Source organism: Tupaia chinensis, unplaced genomic scaffold, assembly GCF_000334495.1.
Source record: "Tupaia chinensis unplaced genomic scaffold, TupChi_1.0 Scaffold000063_1, whole genome shotgun sequence".
Classification (NCBI taxonomy): Eukaryota; Metazoa; Chordata; class Mammalia; order Scandentia; family Tupaiidae; genus Tupaia; species Tupaia belangeri.
In genome coordinates, this window is record NW_006159521.1 from 1,828,436 (window position 1) to 1,847,272 (window position 18,837).

The window sequence follows — 18,837 nt, forward strand, 5'->3', positions numbered from 1 at the left end:
CAGCAGATGTCCATTCTGTTAGTGAGCGTCCACGGTCAAGCACTGATGCACTTATAGAAATGGGAGTTCGAACTGGTCTGAGTTTATTATTTGCACTTCTAAGACAAAGTTGGATGATGCCTGTGTCGGGACCTGGTCTCAGTCTTTGCAATGACGTTATTCACACTGCAATTGAAGTTGTGAGCTCTTTGCCACCATTGTCTTTAGCAAATGAAAGCAAGATTCCTCCCATGGGCTTGGACTGCTTATCACAAGTAACAACATTTCTTAAAGGAGTAACTATTCCCAATTCTGGGGCAGACACTTTAGGCCGTAGATTAGCTTCTGAGTTGCTGCTTGGTTTAGCAGCTCAACGTGGCTCTCTGCGTTATCTTCTTGAATGGATAGAAATGGCTTTGGGGGCATCAGCAGTTGTAAACACCATGGAGAAAAGCAAACTACTCTCAAGCCAGGAAGGAATGATCAGCTTTGACTGCTTTATGACTATATTGATGCAGATGAGGCGTTCTTTGGTACGTACTATAAATCTCAACTTTAAAATTTGTAACTGGCCGTTTTGGGAAAAGCAAACCCAGCTTTTAATGAATCGGTGGTAATAGTGAATTACACAAGCGTTCTTCTGGTGATTATTAGATTAAAGGTTTTATGTACTTCAAAGGAAGAGACCTTTGCATTTGTTTACATGTAGTGACAGACTAGTTGGTACAGTGTTAAAGACCACTGGATGAGGAGCTAGGTTTGTAATTTTAGTTTGATGGATTCTTAGATGAACTTGAGAAATTCAACTAACATTTTTTGTGTTTTAGTAAATTTATATGTAAAATGAAGGACTTTGACTAGTGTGTATGAAGATCTTTCCAAAAACATCTCCAACTTCATCCTTTTCAGTTTTTTTATTAATCATTTACTATATACTAGAATTATTCAAGGCCCTGGATACCCAGCCTGGAAGATGTCAAACAATAAATATGTAATTTCAGGTAGTGGGGAGTTTTAAGAAAACTAAGGAAGGGAAAGAAAGAGAGTGCTAGGCTTAGGGCAGTGATTGGGAGGTAAAGCGTGTGCTATTTTAGTTACTGTGGTCAGGGACGGATTCTGAGTTGTGACATTTGAGCAGAGACCCAAATGAAAGGAAATGATGAACTAAGCAAAGATCTCTGAAAAGACTGTGTTGTCAGAGGAAATGAATTGCTTAACTATTATAACTTTGGATACGATGGTGAAGAATAAACAATAAAATTTATGATAGTATATATTACAAGGACTAGAATACTAGATTCTTGTAAAAAATATGGCTATTTTAAAGACTGAAATTTAATACCTTGTGGAAACCAAGAATAAAAATTTGAATGTTAAAATGAAAATTCAAATTATTAAGTCCTAAACACTTACAGGCTGACATTTTGGTTAGGATACACCGATCAGTCTTTTTGATGTCCTTTATTACCAAATATCAGTTATCAAGTTTATCAACTTAAAATAATTAATAATGCCACTTGTTAATTATGTAATGTATTTCTAGTTTTTTCTTCCCCAAACCAGTGACAAGCTTTTGAATGACAGGAATGTTTTATATATATATAAAAAAAGAAAAATTATATTGAGTTATTTTCAAACTGGAGGCATTTAAATTTTCAGTTGGCTTACATTTTGCATTTGTGAACTGAATGGTAAATAATTGGGCCATGTTTGCAATTTTGTTATAGATAAGTACTTGGAACTTTTAGAAAATAAAATATTTATTTAAAAAATTTGAATTTCTTGGCGTTAACAAAAGTGAGAAAAGCAAAGCATGCAGTATCCTGTTGGGATGTGTAATGTTGCCATGAGTCCTATGATCACCTGAGCTGAGAACCCAGAGCCCGGGCATGTAATGATATAGGGAAGGCTTCAGGGAACAGTTGTGGAAGGCACTTAGGCCCCTTTGTGCTTTCTTACTCAATGTTTAAATCCTCTCACTGGTTTTCTAATTTTTGTTTTGTTTTTATAGGTTTTTGCCATAGGGCACATGCACTCAACAGAGAGAGACAGAGACACAGGGAAAGTGATAAATCACTCACCAGGGGGGATGGCCATACTGCCATCCCTTCTACTCCATTCTCCTCTCAGGATTTTGGGCACACATACACACGCACCCGGTGTGATTTTTAAGCCACCAGGCCCAAGACTCAAACCACAGTCAGCCATGTGGGAGTCCAGTGCCTTAGCCACTTAGTCACCTGCTGCCCCTGTTTTTCTAATTGTTTTCTGGTTCTTATACTTTCTGATAACATTCTTTCACTTTACACTGCTTTCATACCTGTAATGTCATTTAATGGTCCAAAATAATGTATTTATTCATGGTCACATGTTAATATAACTTTTAACAAGTATTTATAAATTTACTGCATTAGAGAGAGAGAGAGAGAGAGAGAGAGAGAGAGAGAGACAGAGCTAGGTTTCACTAACAGGGCCTCACCAGCAGTCCTTTCCCAGCATCAAAGACAGCTAGTTTCATGGGTGGGTTGAGGCCCAGCATGTTCAGATTCACCTAGGATCTGAATCCAGGCCTCTCACATAGCTCCAACATTGTGTAGCAATAGTGCCAACTGCCTGTGCTGAGCCTCGCATGTTAATATTTCTGTGAGAAGTAGCTTAATTCCTCATTTTATAGGTTCTTTATTTTGGATGCATTTGTTACAAAAGAGTTAACTATTGTACAATGTAGTTATATGAGTTTATACTCACCCATGACATATTTCCTTCCCGAACAAAAGGTTAGATACCTTGAGTCAGGGGCTTGTTCCTCACCTTACCCTCTAAGGCCTCATCCTATGATATTGCTCACTAGTGGGTAGGGGATACCCCAGGAAACTAGATTTCTTTTTCTTTTTTAAAATTTGCCAGAGGGTATATGTATTCTCCTGAGAGAGAGAGAGAAAGTGAGAAAGCAAACCCTCCCCCGCCCCTATGGGGCATGGTCATACCACAATCTGTTTTCCATCTCTGTTCCTATTTTGGTCATGCACTCACATATGCCTGGTATGTTTTCAAGCCTTTGGGGCTGGGATTTGAGCTGGTAGGCCATGTGGGATCCTGCTGCCTTAACTACTAGGCCATGGAGCTGGGCTTAGACTTCTTTCCTCATTTCTGTTTAGCCTCATTGTCCTTTAGCATGTTTGAAACAGGCTTGTATTACATAGTTACTGACTGTCTGTAGGAGTTTAAATCAACTACAAGCCAAAGACATCTTTATACTAAGTATATTTACCTACACATACAATGCATTTTGTTTTTCATTTAGTTAACCTCTAATATCCCATTCAGTTCCCCATTTTTTTTTAAAGGTTTTTGCCATAGGGTGTGTATACTTGCCTGAGAGAGACAGAGAGAGAGAGAAAGAGAGAACTCACCCCCAGAGGGGTGACCATGCCAGTGGTCCCTTCGCCTCCATTTTCCTCTTGAGATTTTGGACAAATGCACTCAACAGAGAGAGACAGGGACACAGGTGTGTGTATTTTCAAGTTTTAAACATTACACCACCTGCTGACCTCAATCCTTCTTTCCTTTTTAGGCTTTTTTTTTTTTTTTTTTGCTATATGATATGTGGGCTCACCATAGAGACAGAGAGAGACAGAGAGAAAGTAAGAAATGACATCCCTGCCCCTCCTTGGGGGAAAAGGCCATGCCACAATCCCTTCTCTTCCATTCTCCTCTTGGGATCATTCCTGCCCGGTATGAGTTTTAAGACCCTGGGTCTGGGACTTGAACTGCTGTTGACTATGTTGGAGTCTAGCAACATAACCGCTATGCCGTCTGGTGGTTCCCCCCACCCCCCTAGGCTTTTTTAGTTTACTGCTAAACCTAATACTTCGAACGAGAGAGGGGGAGAACTAACCTTTGTTCAGTGCCTAGCACCCACAAAATGCTTTATACATACTAGCTCATTCAATTATGTTAATCTGTGAAGAAGATGTTTTTTACTCTCATCTTAAAGATGAAGTAACTGAGGGAACCAGCAGTTAGCGTAATGGTTATGTCGCTGGACTCCCACGTAGTCGACCGCGGTTCGTGTCCCGGACCCGGTGGCTTAAAACTCACGCCGGGCGCGTGTGCGTGCGTGCCCAAGATCCCGAGAGGAGAATGGAGGAGAAGGGATTGCGGCGTGACCATCCCCCCTGGGGGGTGATTTCTCCCTTTCTGTCTCTATGTCTCTCTCTGTCTGTCTGGCGAGCGCACGCGCCCTACAGTGAAAATCTCTCCAAAAAAAAAAAAAAAAAAAGATGAAGTAACTGAGGGAATATGTAAAGAAATAGGGGGAACCAGCAGTTAGTGTAATGGCTATGTCTGGACTCCCACGTAGTCGACCGCGGTTTGCGTCCCGGACCCGGTGGCTTAAAACTCACACCGGGAGCATGTGCATGCGTGCCCAAGATCCCGAGAGGAGAATGGAGGAGAAGGGATTGCGGCGTGACCATCCCCCCTGGGGGGTGATTTCTCGCTTTCTGTCTCTATGTCTCTCTCTGGCGAGCGCACGTGCCCTATAGCGAAAATCTCTCCCCAAAAAAAGATGAAGTAACTGAGGCAATTAGATTAAATTTATACATCTACTGAGCAAAAGAACTGACTACTGTATTCAATTTGTATTATGGTTTATGTTAAATCAATTTTTTTCATAAAGGTTAATCTAAAAGTAGTTGTAACATATAATAAATTAATTTTGTTGCTAGCTTTTCAGTTTTCTCTTTACTTGATCTCTTATTCTTCTACACTGAGCCAGGAAACACATCTTTCCTCCCTCTCCAAGTCCATACCATATAAAATAGCTCCTTACTGACAGGGTTGCCCTGAGAACTAAACTGCTTTCTTCAGAATTCTGAATTTACTCTGAAGAAGAATCTTGTGTGTTTGATTTAGTCTAACTCTCCCAAAGTCACCTGAGGCCTATATTAGATTGAATTTTAATTAAATCTTAGATTGGTTTTAGGAGAAAGGAATAGATTTCATTGTATTTTATACTGGTCCTCTTTATATGGTAAGTGACACAGTCTGATGCTCTTAATACCCAGAACCCTTGTTTCTTAGATTTTCCTTTGTTGTTTGAGAACTCAGAAATATGCAGAGCCCCTCCTGGCACACTAGACCCCATCCTGACCGGATTTTCCCATCTTAGATTTTACTACCCCTAGAGAAATGGGACAGAACCATCTTCGAGGTAGAAGTTAGAGGAAGAGACACATAACCATCAATTGAGAGCCTGGCTTATGGTATAAGAAGAATAAATTCAGTCTGTAAATTGTGTTTACTTGTGTAATTCTTAAGCTTCACTACCCACACATGTAATTAATTTTGTTTACGTGGGCGTGTGCAAGGCTCTTATTAACTTCTGTTTAAATAAGAGTAAAGAAATAATGTCAGTGTACACATTTTGTAAAATAAACAGCAGTGGAAACTCCACTGGCCTTTTTATTTTTATTTTTAAAATTCTTATTTTTGGAATTTTTGCCAGAGGGCATGTGTATTTATCAGAAAGAGCAAAAAAATGAGAGGGAAAGTGAGAAAAGCCCCCCCCTCGCCGTGGGGGGATGGTCTCAGTGGAATCCCTTCTCCTTCATTTCTCCCTCCTTTTAGGACTTTAGGCACTCCTGCACCTGTGCTTGACATGTTTTTCAGGCCACTGTGTCCGAGATTTGTACCACGCAGTTGTCCATTTAGGTTCTAGCTGCCTTAACCACCATGCCAAGCTGCTGGCCTACTTTAGAAATTTTCAAGACAGGGTCTTGCCATGTTGTGATCCTCTTGCCTCAGCCTCTAGTACCTGGCACTACAGACAAGTTGCCACTACCCAGAGCTTTTAGGGTGGCCTGAGAATCAAACCCAGGTCTCAGCCTGCTCAGGAGCAGTGTCTTACTGGCATGCTCTACTGTGGTTGGGCCCCATTAGCCTTTGATGACACTGGGTGTTTGCTGAGCACTCTGTGAGATACATTAGGTTCTGGGTTAAAAAGAGGAGTAAGCTGTGTAGCATCCATGCCTTCACACAGCCCACAGTTTTATGAAAGAGCGATGCATAGATGCCTCAAGTGAATGACAGTGGACCGTAGTAGAGATCTACAGGGGGAGGAGCTGATGAGGCACAAGAAGGCAACTGGAGGAGAAATCAGAAAATGCATAGTGGAGGACCCTTGAAGTTAGTTGAAAAGTTAGAGTTTACCTCTAATATGAGGTATGTGAGCTGGCGGAAAGTTGAAGTTTTTGGATGAGAGGACCAAACTTTACAAAACAGTTGAAGTGTGAGAGAACAAGCCTCTGGATGTTTGGGGTGGAATGGGATGAGATGAGAGGCTGCAAGGCGAGGCAGGGCCCTATATTCCAAACTACGGGGCTTTGAGACTTAATTCCATAGGCAGTGGGGAGTCGGTGAGGCAATTTTTAGTAAAATCTGTAATAACATAAGGAAATGTACTCTATCTAGCCTTAAGTCCCTGTTTGAGTATCTTAGACAATGGGAGAAAAGAAAGATATCACATTGTTTTGGAATATAGATGTTTCAGAGGAAGGTATATTAAATGAGGATTTGTGAAGCCACAAATTTATGTCATTTTAATTTTCTTCCTGAACAAAATGCTAGATACCTTGAGTCGGAGGCCTCTTCCCCACTTTCCCCTCTAAGGCCTTCCCCTGTGATATTGCTCCGTGGGTAGCAGGTGCCCCAGGACACCTCTTATTTTGAACCATTGTACTTCCTATCATAATTAATGCATTTTACATTTAATGGGCCATATTTTCCAAAATTTAATTTCTTTAAAAATTCTTAGCTTTAGCTTTTTTTTTTTTTTTTGGTTGTTGGGGAAGTCATGACATACTTTTCTATGCAAAAGTGCAGCATGACTTTCCTGACAACACAGTAATTTGCCAGGAGGCATGTGCACTTATCAGCAAGAGGGAGAGGGAGAGGGAGAGGGAGGAAGACGGAGAACACAGTGGAGTGTGGTCATGTCACAGCCCCCTCTCCATTTTTCCACCTTTTGAGATTTGAGGCACATATGAACACATGTCCCGTGTGTTTCTCAGGCCATTGGGCCTGGAACTCACACTGCACAGTTGGCCATTGGGATTCAGTCTCCTTAATCTGAGTGTCATAGGCTGGCCCGAGAAGTCTTTAATCTTAAATGACCGAAACTGGAGTAGTCTCATCCTTAGCGACTGACTTCTTTGTAGAGAAAAGAAATAAAGGACAGTCTTTATAGACTATTTGCAGATTTTTTATTGCTTTGGTGTTTTTTCAATTTAGCAAGACTTTATTAAAGGCTTTCAGTATTTTTTTCTGCTTTTTCAATATACATAGCACAAAATACTAACAGTTGTTGCTATCACTTTTGAGATCTTGTTGTATATTAGGAACTGTACTAAGCATGTTTTATACTTAAATTTCAGTTAATCTTCCCAACAACCCTAAATGTTATGGGCATTATTCTTATCTAATGATGAGAAAAATTACCTTTCAGTCACATGGCCAGTGATGGGAGTCTAGACTTAAACCCAGATCTGTCACTGAAAACTTTCTGCTGCTTTTTGACATTTTCTTCCATACCACAGAAGGGCATGAGGGAGGGATCCTGATGGGTGGCCATAGTACAAGCTCCCAGAAAGGTGCAGCCGTCTCCCCCTCTTCTGCTTTTGGTTTAGTGATCAGTACAGGTACCCTTCATATAATAGAGCCTCAGATGGCAATTGTGTTTTTCCTAGAAATGCTAGATTTTGAGTTGGCAGAAAAGCCGTGAAATATTTCTTCTATGTTTTTCTATGCAAAAATGCATTGTGACTTTTATGGCAACCTAGTAGCTAATTACGAGGTTTGGAAAGGCCATCCCAAAGTATTTGCTGGTAATAGCACAACATCCTATGTCTAAGGACTAGTTTTTATGCTCTTTGTTTTTTTTCCCTCTTTATGAGAGAGAGAGATGATGAGAAAGAGACCAAGATAGGTAATTATTAAAAATTATTTATTTAATTTCATTTGTTATTACTATTTTTTAATTTGACGAGAGAGAGAGAGAGAGAGAGAGAGAGAGAAAGGGGAAGCAAGAAAGTAAGCTGCCAGGTCCAAGACTTGAACCATGGTTGGCCATATGAGAATCCAGTGCCCTTAAGCATCACACCACCTGCTGGCCCCAAAGATGAGTAATTTTGACAAGATCTCTCAGTGTTGAGATCTTTTTGTCTCCCAATTTGCAGGGGATGTAACCACAACTGGCATGTTCAGGTTGGCCAGTGAGCTGAACCTGGGCCTCTCATGGGGCTTCCAGCCTCCCAGGCAGTGTTACTATCTGTGTATCAATACTCTTGGGCCAAGGACTGCTCCCCCCCGCCCCCATGGAATCCTTTTATTCTGTTTTTGTTGCTACTTAGGAAAACTGCTTTGCCTTTAGTTCGCTGTGGCCTGGACTTGTGACACCAGCCTTTATTTGGCCAATTAAGAATAAGGCCAAATTGCATTCTCCTTAGAAGGTCTATTCAATTGATAAGTGACACTTACCTGACGATTTTTTTCCATATGACCTTTAACAGGAACTCGTGACGTGCATTGATTATGCCCCAAAAGATGAGGGACTGATGATAGTTCAAATGGGTGCCTCTAAAAAGATTTGCCAATTTTATGTCCTGTTCTAGCCAGATTTTGTGAAAATCATAGAGAAAGACTGAAATTCCCCACCAAGTCTGAGACTGTATGTGAGTATTTACATTATTAACTGGAAAAATCAGGAATCCGAACATGGCCTCCAACAGACCTCCACAGATAAAATCATTGACCAAACGAGCACTGTGAGTCATTGCAGGAGGCAGATGCTCCTTGATGGGACCACGAAGGCCAAAGAAAAGGACTTTGCTGAACTCACTACGGAAAAGAATGGGCACCAGGCCTCGATAATATTCCCCAATTCCATGGCATTTCAGTGCCTTGAAAGCCTGATAAGTGTTTGTAAATTTGTCATGATGCTTATGGTCTTGAAGCAATGTCTGAACTCTTCCCAGTGGAGTGAAAATTGCTTCTGTTGTCCCTGCAAGTACTGCCATGCTGTGGGTTGCAAACTGTGGGGCACTGACGTGCTTATGGAGAAAGCAAGACAAATCCTCGTACAGACCAAACATGGGCACCAGTGTCATTGTCTTCTGTATCAACGGGGTGAGGATTCTGTGATAAAAGTTTCAGAATCCATCCCTCCTCAACTGAAGTATGGCATCCTGGGTTTTGATTCTGTATAACTGTTGCCAAAGGAGGACCTTCTGGATGGGAAATGTTATGGCTACATTGCTGGAAGCTGCACAGTAGCCACACAAATAATGCTTCATTTCTCCAACATCTGTAACGTGAGGGGAAAGCTCTTGTTTAGATGTTAGGATTGGTAGCCTCCTTTCATGAGCTTCTGAATTCATCATGTTGCTTAAGATCTTTCTTCTTCATGAAGATTTTTTTTAACCTATGACCAGCTGTGCCATACCACACTGAGGTCCAATCCATTTTCTTCAGATGAAGAACCTGATTCTGAAAATTTGTTTCACTGTGCCACCATCTGGGCCTGGTGTTTTGGGGGATGGTGGCTTGCTGATGACTTGCCCAATTCTCTCCATTGTTATTGGTCTCTCTTCTGGAATCTTTTCTGATAACTAGAGTTCTCATTGCCCCACCCACCCACAGGATGGCCACGGAGTGACAGGACCAGTTATTTTTGAAGTCTCAGTTTCTGGTGTGATTCCAGACCTACAAGTCTGGACCTAAAGCCTTACTACTCAAAATGTGAGCCTCAGATAGCAGCATTGGCATCACCTGGGGCTTCTTATTCTTTTCTTTTTTAAAAATTTTATTCATAGTCATTATTTTTATTTTATTTTATTTATTTTAAGTTGAACAGAGAGAGACAGAGAGAGAGAGAAGGAAAGTGAAAAAGCAAGTTGTCGGGCCTGGGACTTGAACTGCTGTCAGCCATGTGGGAGTGCAACCACCTTAACCACCGTACCATCTTCTGGCCCCCATTCATTTTTATTTTAATTTGAACAGCGAGAGACAGAGAGAGAGAGAAGGAAAGTGAAAAAGCAAGTTGTCGGGCCTGGGACTTGAACTGCTGTCAGCCATGTGGGAGTGCAACCACCTTAACCACCGTACCATCTTCTGGCCCCCATTCATTTTTATTTTAATTTGAACAGCGAGAGACAGAGAGAGAGAGAAGGAAAGTGAAAAAGCAAGTTGTCGGGCCTGGGACTTGAACTGCTGTCAGCCATGTGGGAGTGCAACCACCTTAACCACCGTACCATCTTCTGGCCCCCATTCATTTTTATTTTAATTTGAACAGCGAGAGACAGAGAGAGAGAGAAGGAAAGTGAAAAAGCAAGTTGTCGGGCCTGGGACTTGAACTGCTGTCAGCCATGTGGGAGTGCAACCACCTTAACCACCGTACCATCTTCTGGCCCCCATTCATTTTTATTTTAATTTGAACAGCGAGAGACAGAGAGAGAGAGAAGGAAAGTGAAAAAGCAAGTTGTCGGGCCTGGGACTTGAACTGCTGTCAGCCATGTGGGAGTGCAACCACCTTAACCACCGTACCATCTTCTGGCCCCCATTCATTTTTATTTTAATTTGAACAGCGAGAGACAGAGAGAGAGAGAAGGAAAGTGAAAAAGCAAGTTGTCGGGCCTGGGACTTGAACTGCTGTCAGCCATGTGGGAGTGCAACCACCTTAACCACCGTACCATCTTCTGGCCCCCATTCATTTTTATTTTAATTTGAACAGCGAGAGACAGAGAGAGAGAGAAGGAAAGTGAAAAAGCAAGTTGTCGGGCCTGGGACTTGAACTGCTGTCAGCCATGTGGGAGTGCAACCACCTTAACCACCGTACCATCTTCTGGCCCCCATTCATTTTTATTTTAATTTGAACAGCGAGAGACAGAGAGAGAGAGAAGGAAAGTGAAAAAGCAAGTTGTCGGGCCTGGGACTTGAACTGCTGTCAGCCATGTGGGAGTGCAACCACCTTAACCACCGTACCATCTTCTGGCCCCCATTCATTTTTATTTTAATTTGAACAGCGAGAGACAGAGAGAGAGAGAAGGAAAGTGAAAAAGCAAGTTGTCGGGCCTGGGACTTGAACTGCTGTCAGCCATGTGGGAGTGCAACCACCTTAACCACCGTACCATCTTCTGGCCCCCATTCATTTTTATTTTAATTTGAACAGCGAGAGACAGAGAGAGAGAGAAGGAAAGTGAAAAAGCAAGTTGTCGGGCCTGGGACTTGAACTGCTGTCAGCCATGTGGGAGTGCAACCACCTTAACCACCGTACCATCTTCTGGCCCCCATTCATTTTTATTTTAATTTGAACAGCGAGAGACAGAGAGAGAGAGAAGGAAAGTGAAAAAGCAAGTTGTCGGGCCTGGGACTTGAACTGCTGTCAGCCATGTGGGAGTGCAACCACCTTAACCACCGTACCATCTTCTGGCCCCCATTCATTTTTATTTTAATTTGAACAGCGAGAGACAGAGAGAGAGAGAAGGAAAGTGAAAAAGCAAGTTGTCGGGCCTGGGACTTGAACTGCTGTCAGCCATGTGGGAGTGCAACCACCTTAACCACCGTACCATCTTCTGGCCTCTACCTGGGGCTTCCTAGCAATGTTGACTCTCAGTATTGTCTACACTTAATGAATTAGAATCTGTATTTTAGCAAGATCACCAGGTAATTCATTTACATTAAAATTTGAGAAACACCACCCTAAACAATTAAAAATATTAGCATCTAATGACCCAGCAATTAAAAAAAATTAGCCAAATAGAGTCAAAGATCTATAGGTGCTGAGCACTGTGCTATGGCTGGAGATTGTAATGGAAGCTATGTTAGCTGAAAGCTCTATGAGAAGTATGGTATTAATCACAGCAAGCACAGGAGAATAATTAAAAATAGCAATTAAGGGATAAGAGACCACAATGACAATAAGAAACTTTACATTTTATGTTTGTAAAGACCTTAGTAGAAAGGGTGGCCCTGTAGTTTAATGGTTAGGTGGTGTGACTAGGAACCTGGACCTCATATGGTTGACCACAGTTCAAATACTAACCCTGGCAGTTCTAAAAATATGCCAGGTGTGTGTGCATGTGTGCCCCAAATCTTGATGGGATAAAGAAATATAGGAGAAAGAATTATGGCATGACCACACCCCTTTGGGGGGTGCTTTCTCTTTGTCCAGCACACATGCCCTCTGGCAACTGGGAAAAAAATAAGACCTTAGTGAAAAGGAAAAAGAGGTCAACTGAGAAAAGACAGAAAATTGAACTTCTGTAGCTTAAGTGCAGCAGGAGAGGGGTAAGAAAGGGCAGTGATTTACTTGGACTTCGTTATAGGAGCTGTTTATTTATTTTACATTAAACATTTTTTTAAACCAGGCTGTCATTGTGTGGTGATCCTCCTGCCTCACTCACCTCCAGAGTAGGTGATGCCACTATGCCTGGCTTTTAGGATGGACTGGAAATTGAATCTGGGCCTCTCATGTGGCCTCAGTCTGCCAAGTAGCATTGTCTCCTAGTGTTTTTTACTACAGTTGGGCCAGGAACTTTTAAAGGCCAAGGGGTACTTTTCAGATAACAAAAGGTTTGCCATGTAACACTCAGCTATTCAGAGAACTCTCCAGTGTGGTTCATATTTTAGTGATTTGAAAGTAGCTGAATTTTTATTGTTTTTATTACAAAGTATAACATGTTTATTATGTATCTTTCTAGTAAATTGATGAAAATTTTACCATTGTTTTATTTAGTTTATGGATCATAAAAAGGACAGATGAATGTATATAACAACTTAAAAATTTTTTTAAGTTTTTGCCATAGGGTGTGTGTACTCGCTAGAGAGAGAGAGAGAGACAATGAGATGGAAAGTGAGAAATTATCCCTGAGGGGACATGACCAAGCCACAATCCCTTCTCCTCCATTCTCCTCCTAGGATCTTAGGCATGCATGCACACATGCCTGGCATGATTTTCAAACCACCAGGTCTGAGACTCGTACCACTATTAGCCGTGTGGGAGTCCAGCACCTTAACCATCACACTACCCCCTGGCCCCTATACAACAACTCTTTAAAAACTCTTCAAAACTCGGGAACCAGCAGTTAGCGTAATGGCTATGTCGCTGGACTCCCACGTAGTCTACCACGGTTTGTGTCCCGGGCCTGGTGGCTTAAAACTCACGCTGGGCGCGTGTGCGTGTGTGCCCAAGAGCCCGAGAGGAGAATGGAGGAGAAGGGATTGCGGCGTGACCATCCCCCCTGGGGGGTGATTTCTCGCTTTCTGTCTCTATGTCTCTGTCTGTCTGGTGAGCGCACGCGCCCTATAGCGAAAATCTCTCCAAAAACAAACAAAAATCTTCAAAACTCTATTGTGTAACTTTAAAAACTTAACTAAGCTCGATTAATATAAAATCTAGATTTAAATTCTGTGAGCATTTTTGTTTGAAGATGTTGGTTGAGATTTTATATTTGGTCTGAAATATTTATTACTTAGGAACTGTGTTAACTAAATTAGTTTGAATTGATAATATCATGGATTCTTAGAATTGGACGGGATCTTAGCACCTAAGTCAATCTTTCCTCTGCAATAGGGTATATACTTTTCTATGGCATATCTGACAAATGATTGTCTAGGATATAAATGTTTTTGCAGTACAAAATAAAGCGACCGATGAAAATTTCACAGTTACAGAGTTGATAAATCATAGAAAGAACTTGAATTTGTAGTCTAAAGTTTTAAGAATATGGAAGTTTAAGGGGCAATGGATATTGAGTTCACTCTAATTTATTATTTTTTAATGATTTGAATGATGAAAATAAGATAATGATTCTCCTTGGGACCAGCATTTGGTGTAATGGCTATGTCACTGGACTCCCACATAGTTGACCGTGGTTTGAGTCCTGGACCCAGTGGCTTAAACTCACACCACGCGCATGTGCGAGTGTGCTCAAAATCCCGAGAGGAGAATGGAGGAGAAGGGATGGCGGCGTGGCCATTCCCCCGGTGGGTGATGTCTCGTTTTCTATCTCTCTGTCTCTCTCTGTCTTTCTGGTGAGCACACACGCCCTATAGCAAAAACCTCTCAAAAAAAAAAAAGATAATGATTCTCCCATCGAAGCTTCTGTGATAAACAGGCATTAAGACCCAGAGAGATTTATGCCTACTCAACTGCACTAGGAAAAAGATGCTTTACTGCTGTGTAGACAGGTATTTGTAAGATCTGGCTTCTTGGGACATTGATTGTGCTGAATCTAAGAAGGGAGGGAGAGACTTTCTTTTGCTTTGGTCAGGATCATGACTCAAGCTGGTTTGCTTGCCTGTGTCCTTGGGAGCAGAGCAGGTGGCCCTTGGACATAGAGGATTTTCCAGGACTCCATTTACTGGATGTTGGCTACGTAAACTGTGTAGCTGGAAAAAAACCCCTACCTTTTTAATTGTTTTTATAGTCCTTTGACCCTAAGAACAAATTATTATTTAATAAGGTAATCAGTGTGATGTTACCAAGGTGGCAGAAAAGGAGGTGATCTGCTTAAATCCTCCCACAACAAGAATTCTGCCCCCATCCACAGAGAGAAGTTTTTTGGTATTAAGCTTGGGATTCATGTAGTAGCTTGTGAGACCTAGTGGAGCCCAAGACTTAGGAATGCTGTTTTCAGAGTGAAGACCAGTACCCAGGTAGTAGATCCATTCATTGTGTTCCCAAGGTTCAAACCTGAAAATAGCTGCCTTTTTCAGAAAGCTTGGTTATAGCCACATTTGGCTTTGAGCCTGCAACCAACTCTATCTGCCAAGGGCCTGGAGAAAATCACATGCACTGGTGTCTTGGCTGAAAGGCTCTTCTGCCCACTGACATCAGTTTTGGCAGCGAACCTGAAAATTGCTCTGCGGCTCAGCTCCCGACACCCTCTGCTGAGTTCCCAGGTTAGCATTTGTTATATAGGGACCCATAGGAAAACTCCTCCATGTCTTTTTGCTCAGAAGTTTAAGTCTCTGTAGTAGGCATGCTTCCACCCTACAGCACATCTTAAAGTGACCCAGTAACAATTTTAGTCTCTCCTGCTGCAGCCTGGAACCCAGTCCACCTGTGCAAAGACTTGCTGGGAGACATGTGCCCCTCTGAGCCAAGGAGATGGGCTCACCTGAAGGAGCCAGTCTTAGCAGGGAAGCCAGTCTTGTTGCAATCAGGGAGCTGCACCCCACCCACCATTTAGAGAACTAGTGGGGAGGCATGCCCGTATGGGCCACCGGAATTGGAGCCTTGGCCTCCATGCCACAGTGGATCCACTTCCAGCCCTTCTCACTATAGCCAGGAACCATTCTACTTCTACAGAGAACACTGGGAGCTGTGCTTGTTTAGACCTTTGGGGCATGCTCACTGACACATCCCACTGTTGATTCTAAGGGCCCTCAGTCTCAGCTCTAGCTCTTCTCCTCTAGTCCTGCCTGTTCGGGACACTGCTGGTAGGTGTGCCCATCTGGGCCACTGGGACAGACTTCAAGGCTTGGTTCCCTGACTGTTTTGCCACACAGCCCATCAACCCTCCTTGGATCATCCATAGGTCTATACAGGCCAGAGCTGTCAGCTTTGGTGACAAACCTGGGTTTAGAGCACCCTCTAGTGCTGAGATAGCTGCAGTAGTCACAGGCTTGGGGGAATACGTAGCCCGCTTAGACTTTATGAAGGCCCACTGGAGAAGGATGGGCACAAACCAAGCCAGACTGTGAAGACTGGGATTAGTACATAATCCCCCAATGTGCAGACAGTATCTCATGTTCACAAGCATCAAGAAGATTCAGAGAAATATGACCCAACAAAATGGACGCAATATGACATCAGAGATCTGCCTTAAAGTGCTAGAGATGTGTAACTTGATATCTACCAGGGAAGACTTGACGTCTCCTGCCTTTTTTTTTTTTTTTGATAATTTACATAAATTATTCTCTAAATAAAGACCAAGGAAATGTTAAAAAAAAAGTGCTGGAGAAGTATGATCTTTCAAATAATTCAGATGACCCATTTTTAAGGAAGCTCAGTGAACTTTGAGAAAACAAAAAGGAACCAGCAGATGGCGTAATGGTTATGTCACTGCACTCCCACATGGAAACTGTGGTTTGGGTGTGTGTGTCTCCTCTTGGAGAGAGGAGACTGGAGAAGGAATTGTGACATTGCCCTCTCCCTAGGGGGCGATTTCTCACTGTCCCTCTCACTATCTCTCTGTCTGGTGAGCACTCTTGTCCTATGGCCAGAAACCTAAGTAAATAAATTAAATAATAAATTTAAAAAAAAAAAAAACTGTGAATGGGGACCAGCAATTGGTATAATGGCTATGTTACTGGACTCCCATGTAGTCAACCACGGTTTGAGTCTTGGACCCGGTGGCTTAAACTCACACTGGGCGCATGTGCATGCATGCCCAAGATCCCGAGAGGAGAATGGAGGATAAGGGATTGCGGTGTGGCCGTCCCCGCTAGGGGGTGATTTCTCACTTTCTGTCTCTCTGTCTTTCTGGCAAGCACACACGCCCTATAGCAAAGACCTCTCCAAAGAAAAACCAACAGCAAAATTGTGCATATATTTCAAAAACTTTTTGTGCAAAAAATGAACTTGTAGTTTAATTCCATTTTTCCCACGAGCTTTTTGAAACACTTTCATTTAAGGAAGTTCCAATATGCCTGACAATAGACTTCTCAGCAAAAACCTTTTGAAGGCCAGAAGGGAGGAAGGCAATATATTCAGAGGGCTAACAGAAAGCAAAACAAAACAAAAAACTGCCAACTAAGGATTCTATATCCATCAAAGCTATCCTTTAAAAGTGAAGGGGAGATAAAGACTTTCCCAGAGAAACAAAAGCTAAGGGAATTTATCACTAGACCTAACCTACAACAGATGCTAAAGAACATTCTTTAGATGGAAAGGAAAGGATACTAACATATAACAAGAAAACATCTGAAGATATAAAATTCACTGTATAAATAAGTATAAAGAAATTATACTGAAGTACTCTCATACTTTAATCATGATGTATAAACCATCAATGTCTTTACTCTGAAGACTAAAAAATAAAACTTGAAAATACATTAATTTGTTTAGGAATAGGCAATACAAAAAAGGTCTAAACTATGACATCAGAAACTCAAAATGTGAGTGGGAAGAAGCATGGAGCTAAAGAATGATTTGTTCTTTTTAATCAAGTTAAGTTGTTACAAGTTTAAAGTACTGGGTCTTTGTAAAGTCATGACTTTTTAAAGAAATGTTTTTCTATGCAAAAATGTGTCATGACTTTTCTGATGACTCAATAATATGTTGTTAACTGAGATGTTTTTTGCAAGCTTTGTAGCAACCACAAAGCAAAACCTATAATACACACAGTAAAGCAAGGAATTAAGCATACTACTAGAGAAAACCATTTAACCACAAAGGAAAAGAATAAGGGAAGAAGAGAGAAAGGATCTACAAAACAACTAGAAAAGAATAACAAAATGGTGGAATAAGTACTTACTGATCAGTAATTACCTTGACTGTAGATGGATTAAATTTTCAACTAAAACGAATAGGGCGCAGGCCTTAGTAATTGTGAGTTAAAAGAAGAAAACTGGTAGTCACACTACCTAACCTGAAACTGTGAAACTATTAGAAGAAAACATAGGGGAAACATTACATACCATTGCTCTGAACAAGGAATTTTTTTTTTTTTTTTTTTTTATATCCAGCATTTCAAATTTTATATATGTTCTCAGCAAATGATTTCCCAATTTTTGTGTCCTGCATACCTTGCCTTTTGTTTTGCCATCCTAGATTCCCCATCCCCACCCTCTGCCATGTCCCATCTTCCTCCTCCATTGTCCCTAACATTCATGATTGCCCTCAATGCCTTCCACCCCCCCATTCAATTGTTCTACCAATGAACTCAATTAGTCTAAGTATATCCACTAGCTAGCACAGCTGACATATCCTTACACATGTATCCAAATCTGATCCTAGGCATAAACCCCAGGGAGTAGAATGAACATATTATAAAGTAGACCCCAGTTGTGTCCATACAACTCTCTTCAGTCCTCAAATGTGCATTTTTTTTTCCTCCTGCTTATTACTTTTTTTATATTAAATTATATTGCCTAACACTCATTCCCTGAGTATCATCACAACACACCAAGTGTAGTTTCCCATCTAGGATAAACTACATAGTGTCTTAATCAAGCATGTCGTCACCAATACTGTTCCATTTCTACTTTCATACATATAAATATGTTTTTTATCCTATGTTTGACCCTCAGCCCTTTCCCCCTCTCCCAAATACTCTATCTCTGCTATAGACAGCTATCCTCCAGAGGGGTCATTGAAAATGCGATACCTGCGAGTAGAGGGAGAGGGGTCACGAGTCCAAAGTTTTTAACAATAGGGAAAATAGATTCCATTCAAGGTTGGATCAAGTGTGGGTCTCGTGCAGTTCCGCAACTGTAGGTGAGTCTCCATGGAATACAGTCTCCGGAAGGCAGTTCTGGCAAGCAGAGTTGACCATCAGTTGATGCGGCACAGCAGCCATCTTGTGGTTAGCAGGATTGGTGTTGTGGAGGTCTGCAGCGTGACTTATCCTCTGGTGTCTGGCTTCCCTAAGAATGGCAGGGTAGTTCCTGTTCTTGCCTGAGGTAATGCAGGGCTGGTATCCATCACCTTCTCACTGTCCATAGGTAGATAAAATCCTTCTCTACAGTGTATTTCTCAGTTGGTTTAAGGCAGTTAAAGGTTCTTTCTGTTGCTTATAGTTGCAAATTCTTAATCTTTCTCTTCAGTTTCAGCTGGCTGGCCCAGAGGCCACG

At 41.7% G+C, this 18,837-nt stretch overlaps 2 protein-coding genes across 10 annotated transcripts in view; one reads left to right on the forward strand and one right to left on the reverse strand.

Annotated features, from left to right (window-relative positions):
• LOC102483714 (solute carrier family 25 member 51-like) overlaps nucleotides 1-9,571 on the reverse strand; it is a 12,681-nt gene extending 3,110 nt beyond the window's left edge. The window contains 1 exon segment of the mRNA XM_014593312.2: nucleotides 8,518-9,571. Coding sequence (XP_014448798.1) covers nucleotides 8,518-9,419 — 902 coding nt within the window. The 5' untranslated portion in view covers nucleotides 9,420-9,571.
• HERC1 (HECT and RLD domain containing E3 ubiquitin protein ligase family member 1) overlaps nucleotides 1-18,837 on the forward strand; it is a 252,265-nt gene that overhangs the window by 56,879 nt on the left and 176,549 nt on the right. For all 9 annotated transcript variants that reach the window (XM_027765801.1, XM_027765792.1, XM_027765774.1 and 6 more), the window contains one exon: nucleotides 1-512. This exon is cut by the window's left edge and continues 1 nt beyond it. In XM_027765801.1, coding sequence (XP_027621602.1) covers nucleotides 1-512 — 512 coding nt within the window. The remainder of the gene's footprint in view (nucleotides 513-18,837) is intronic.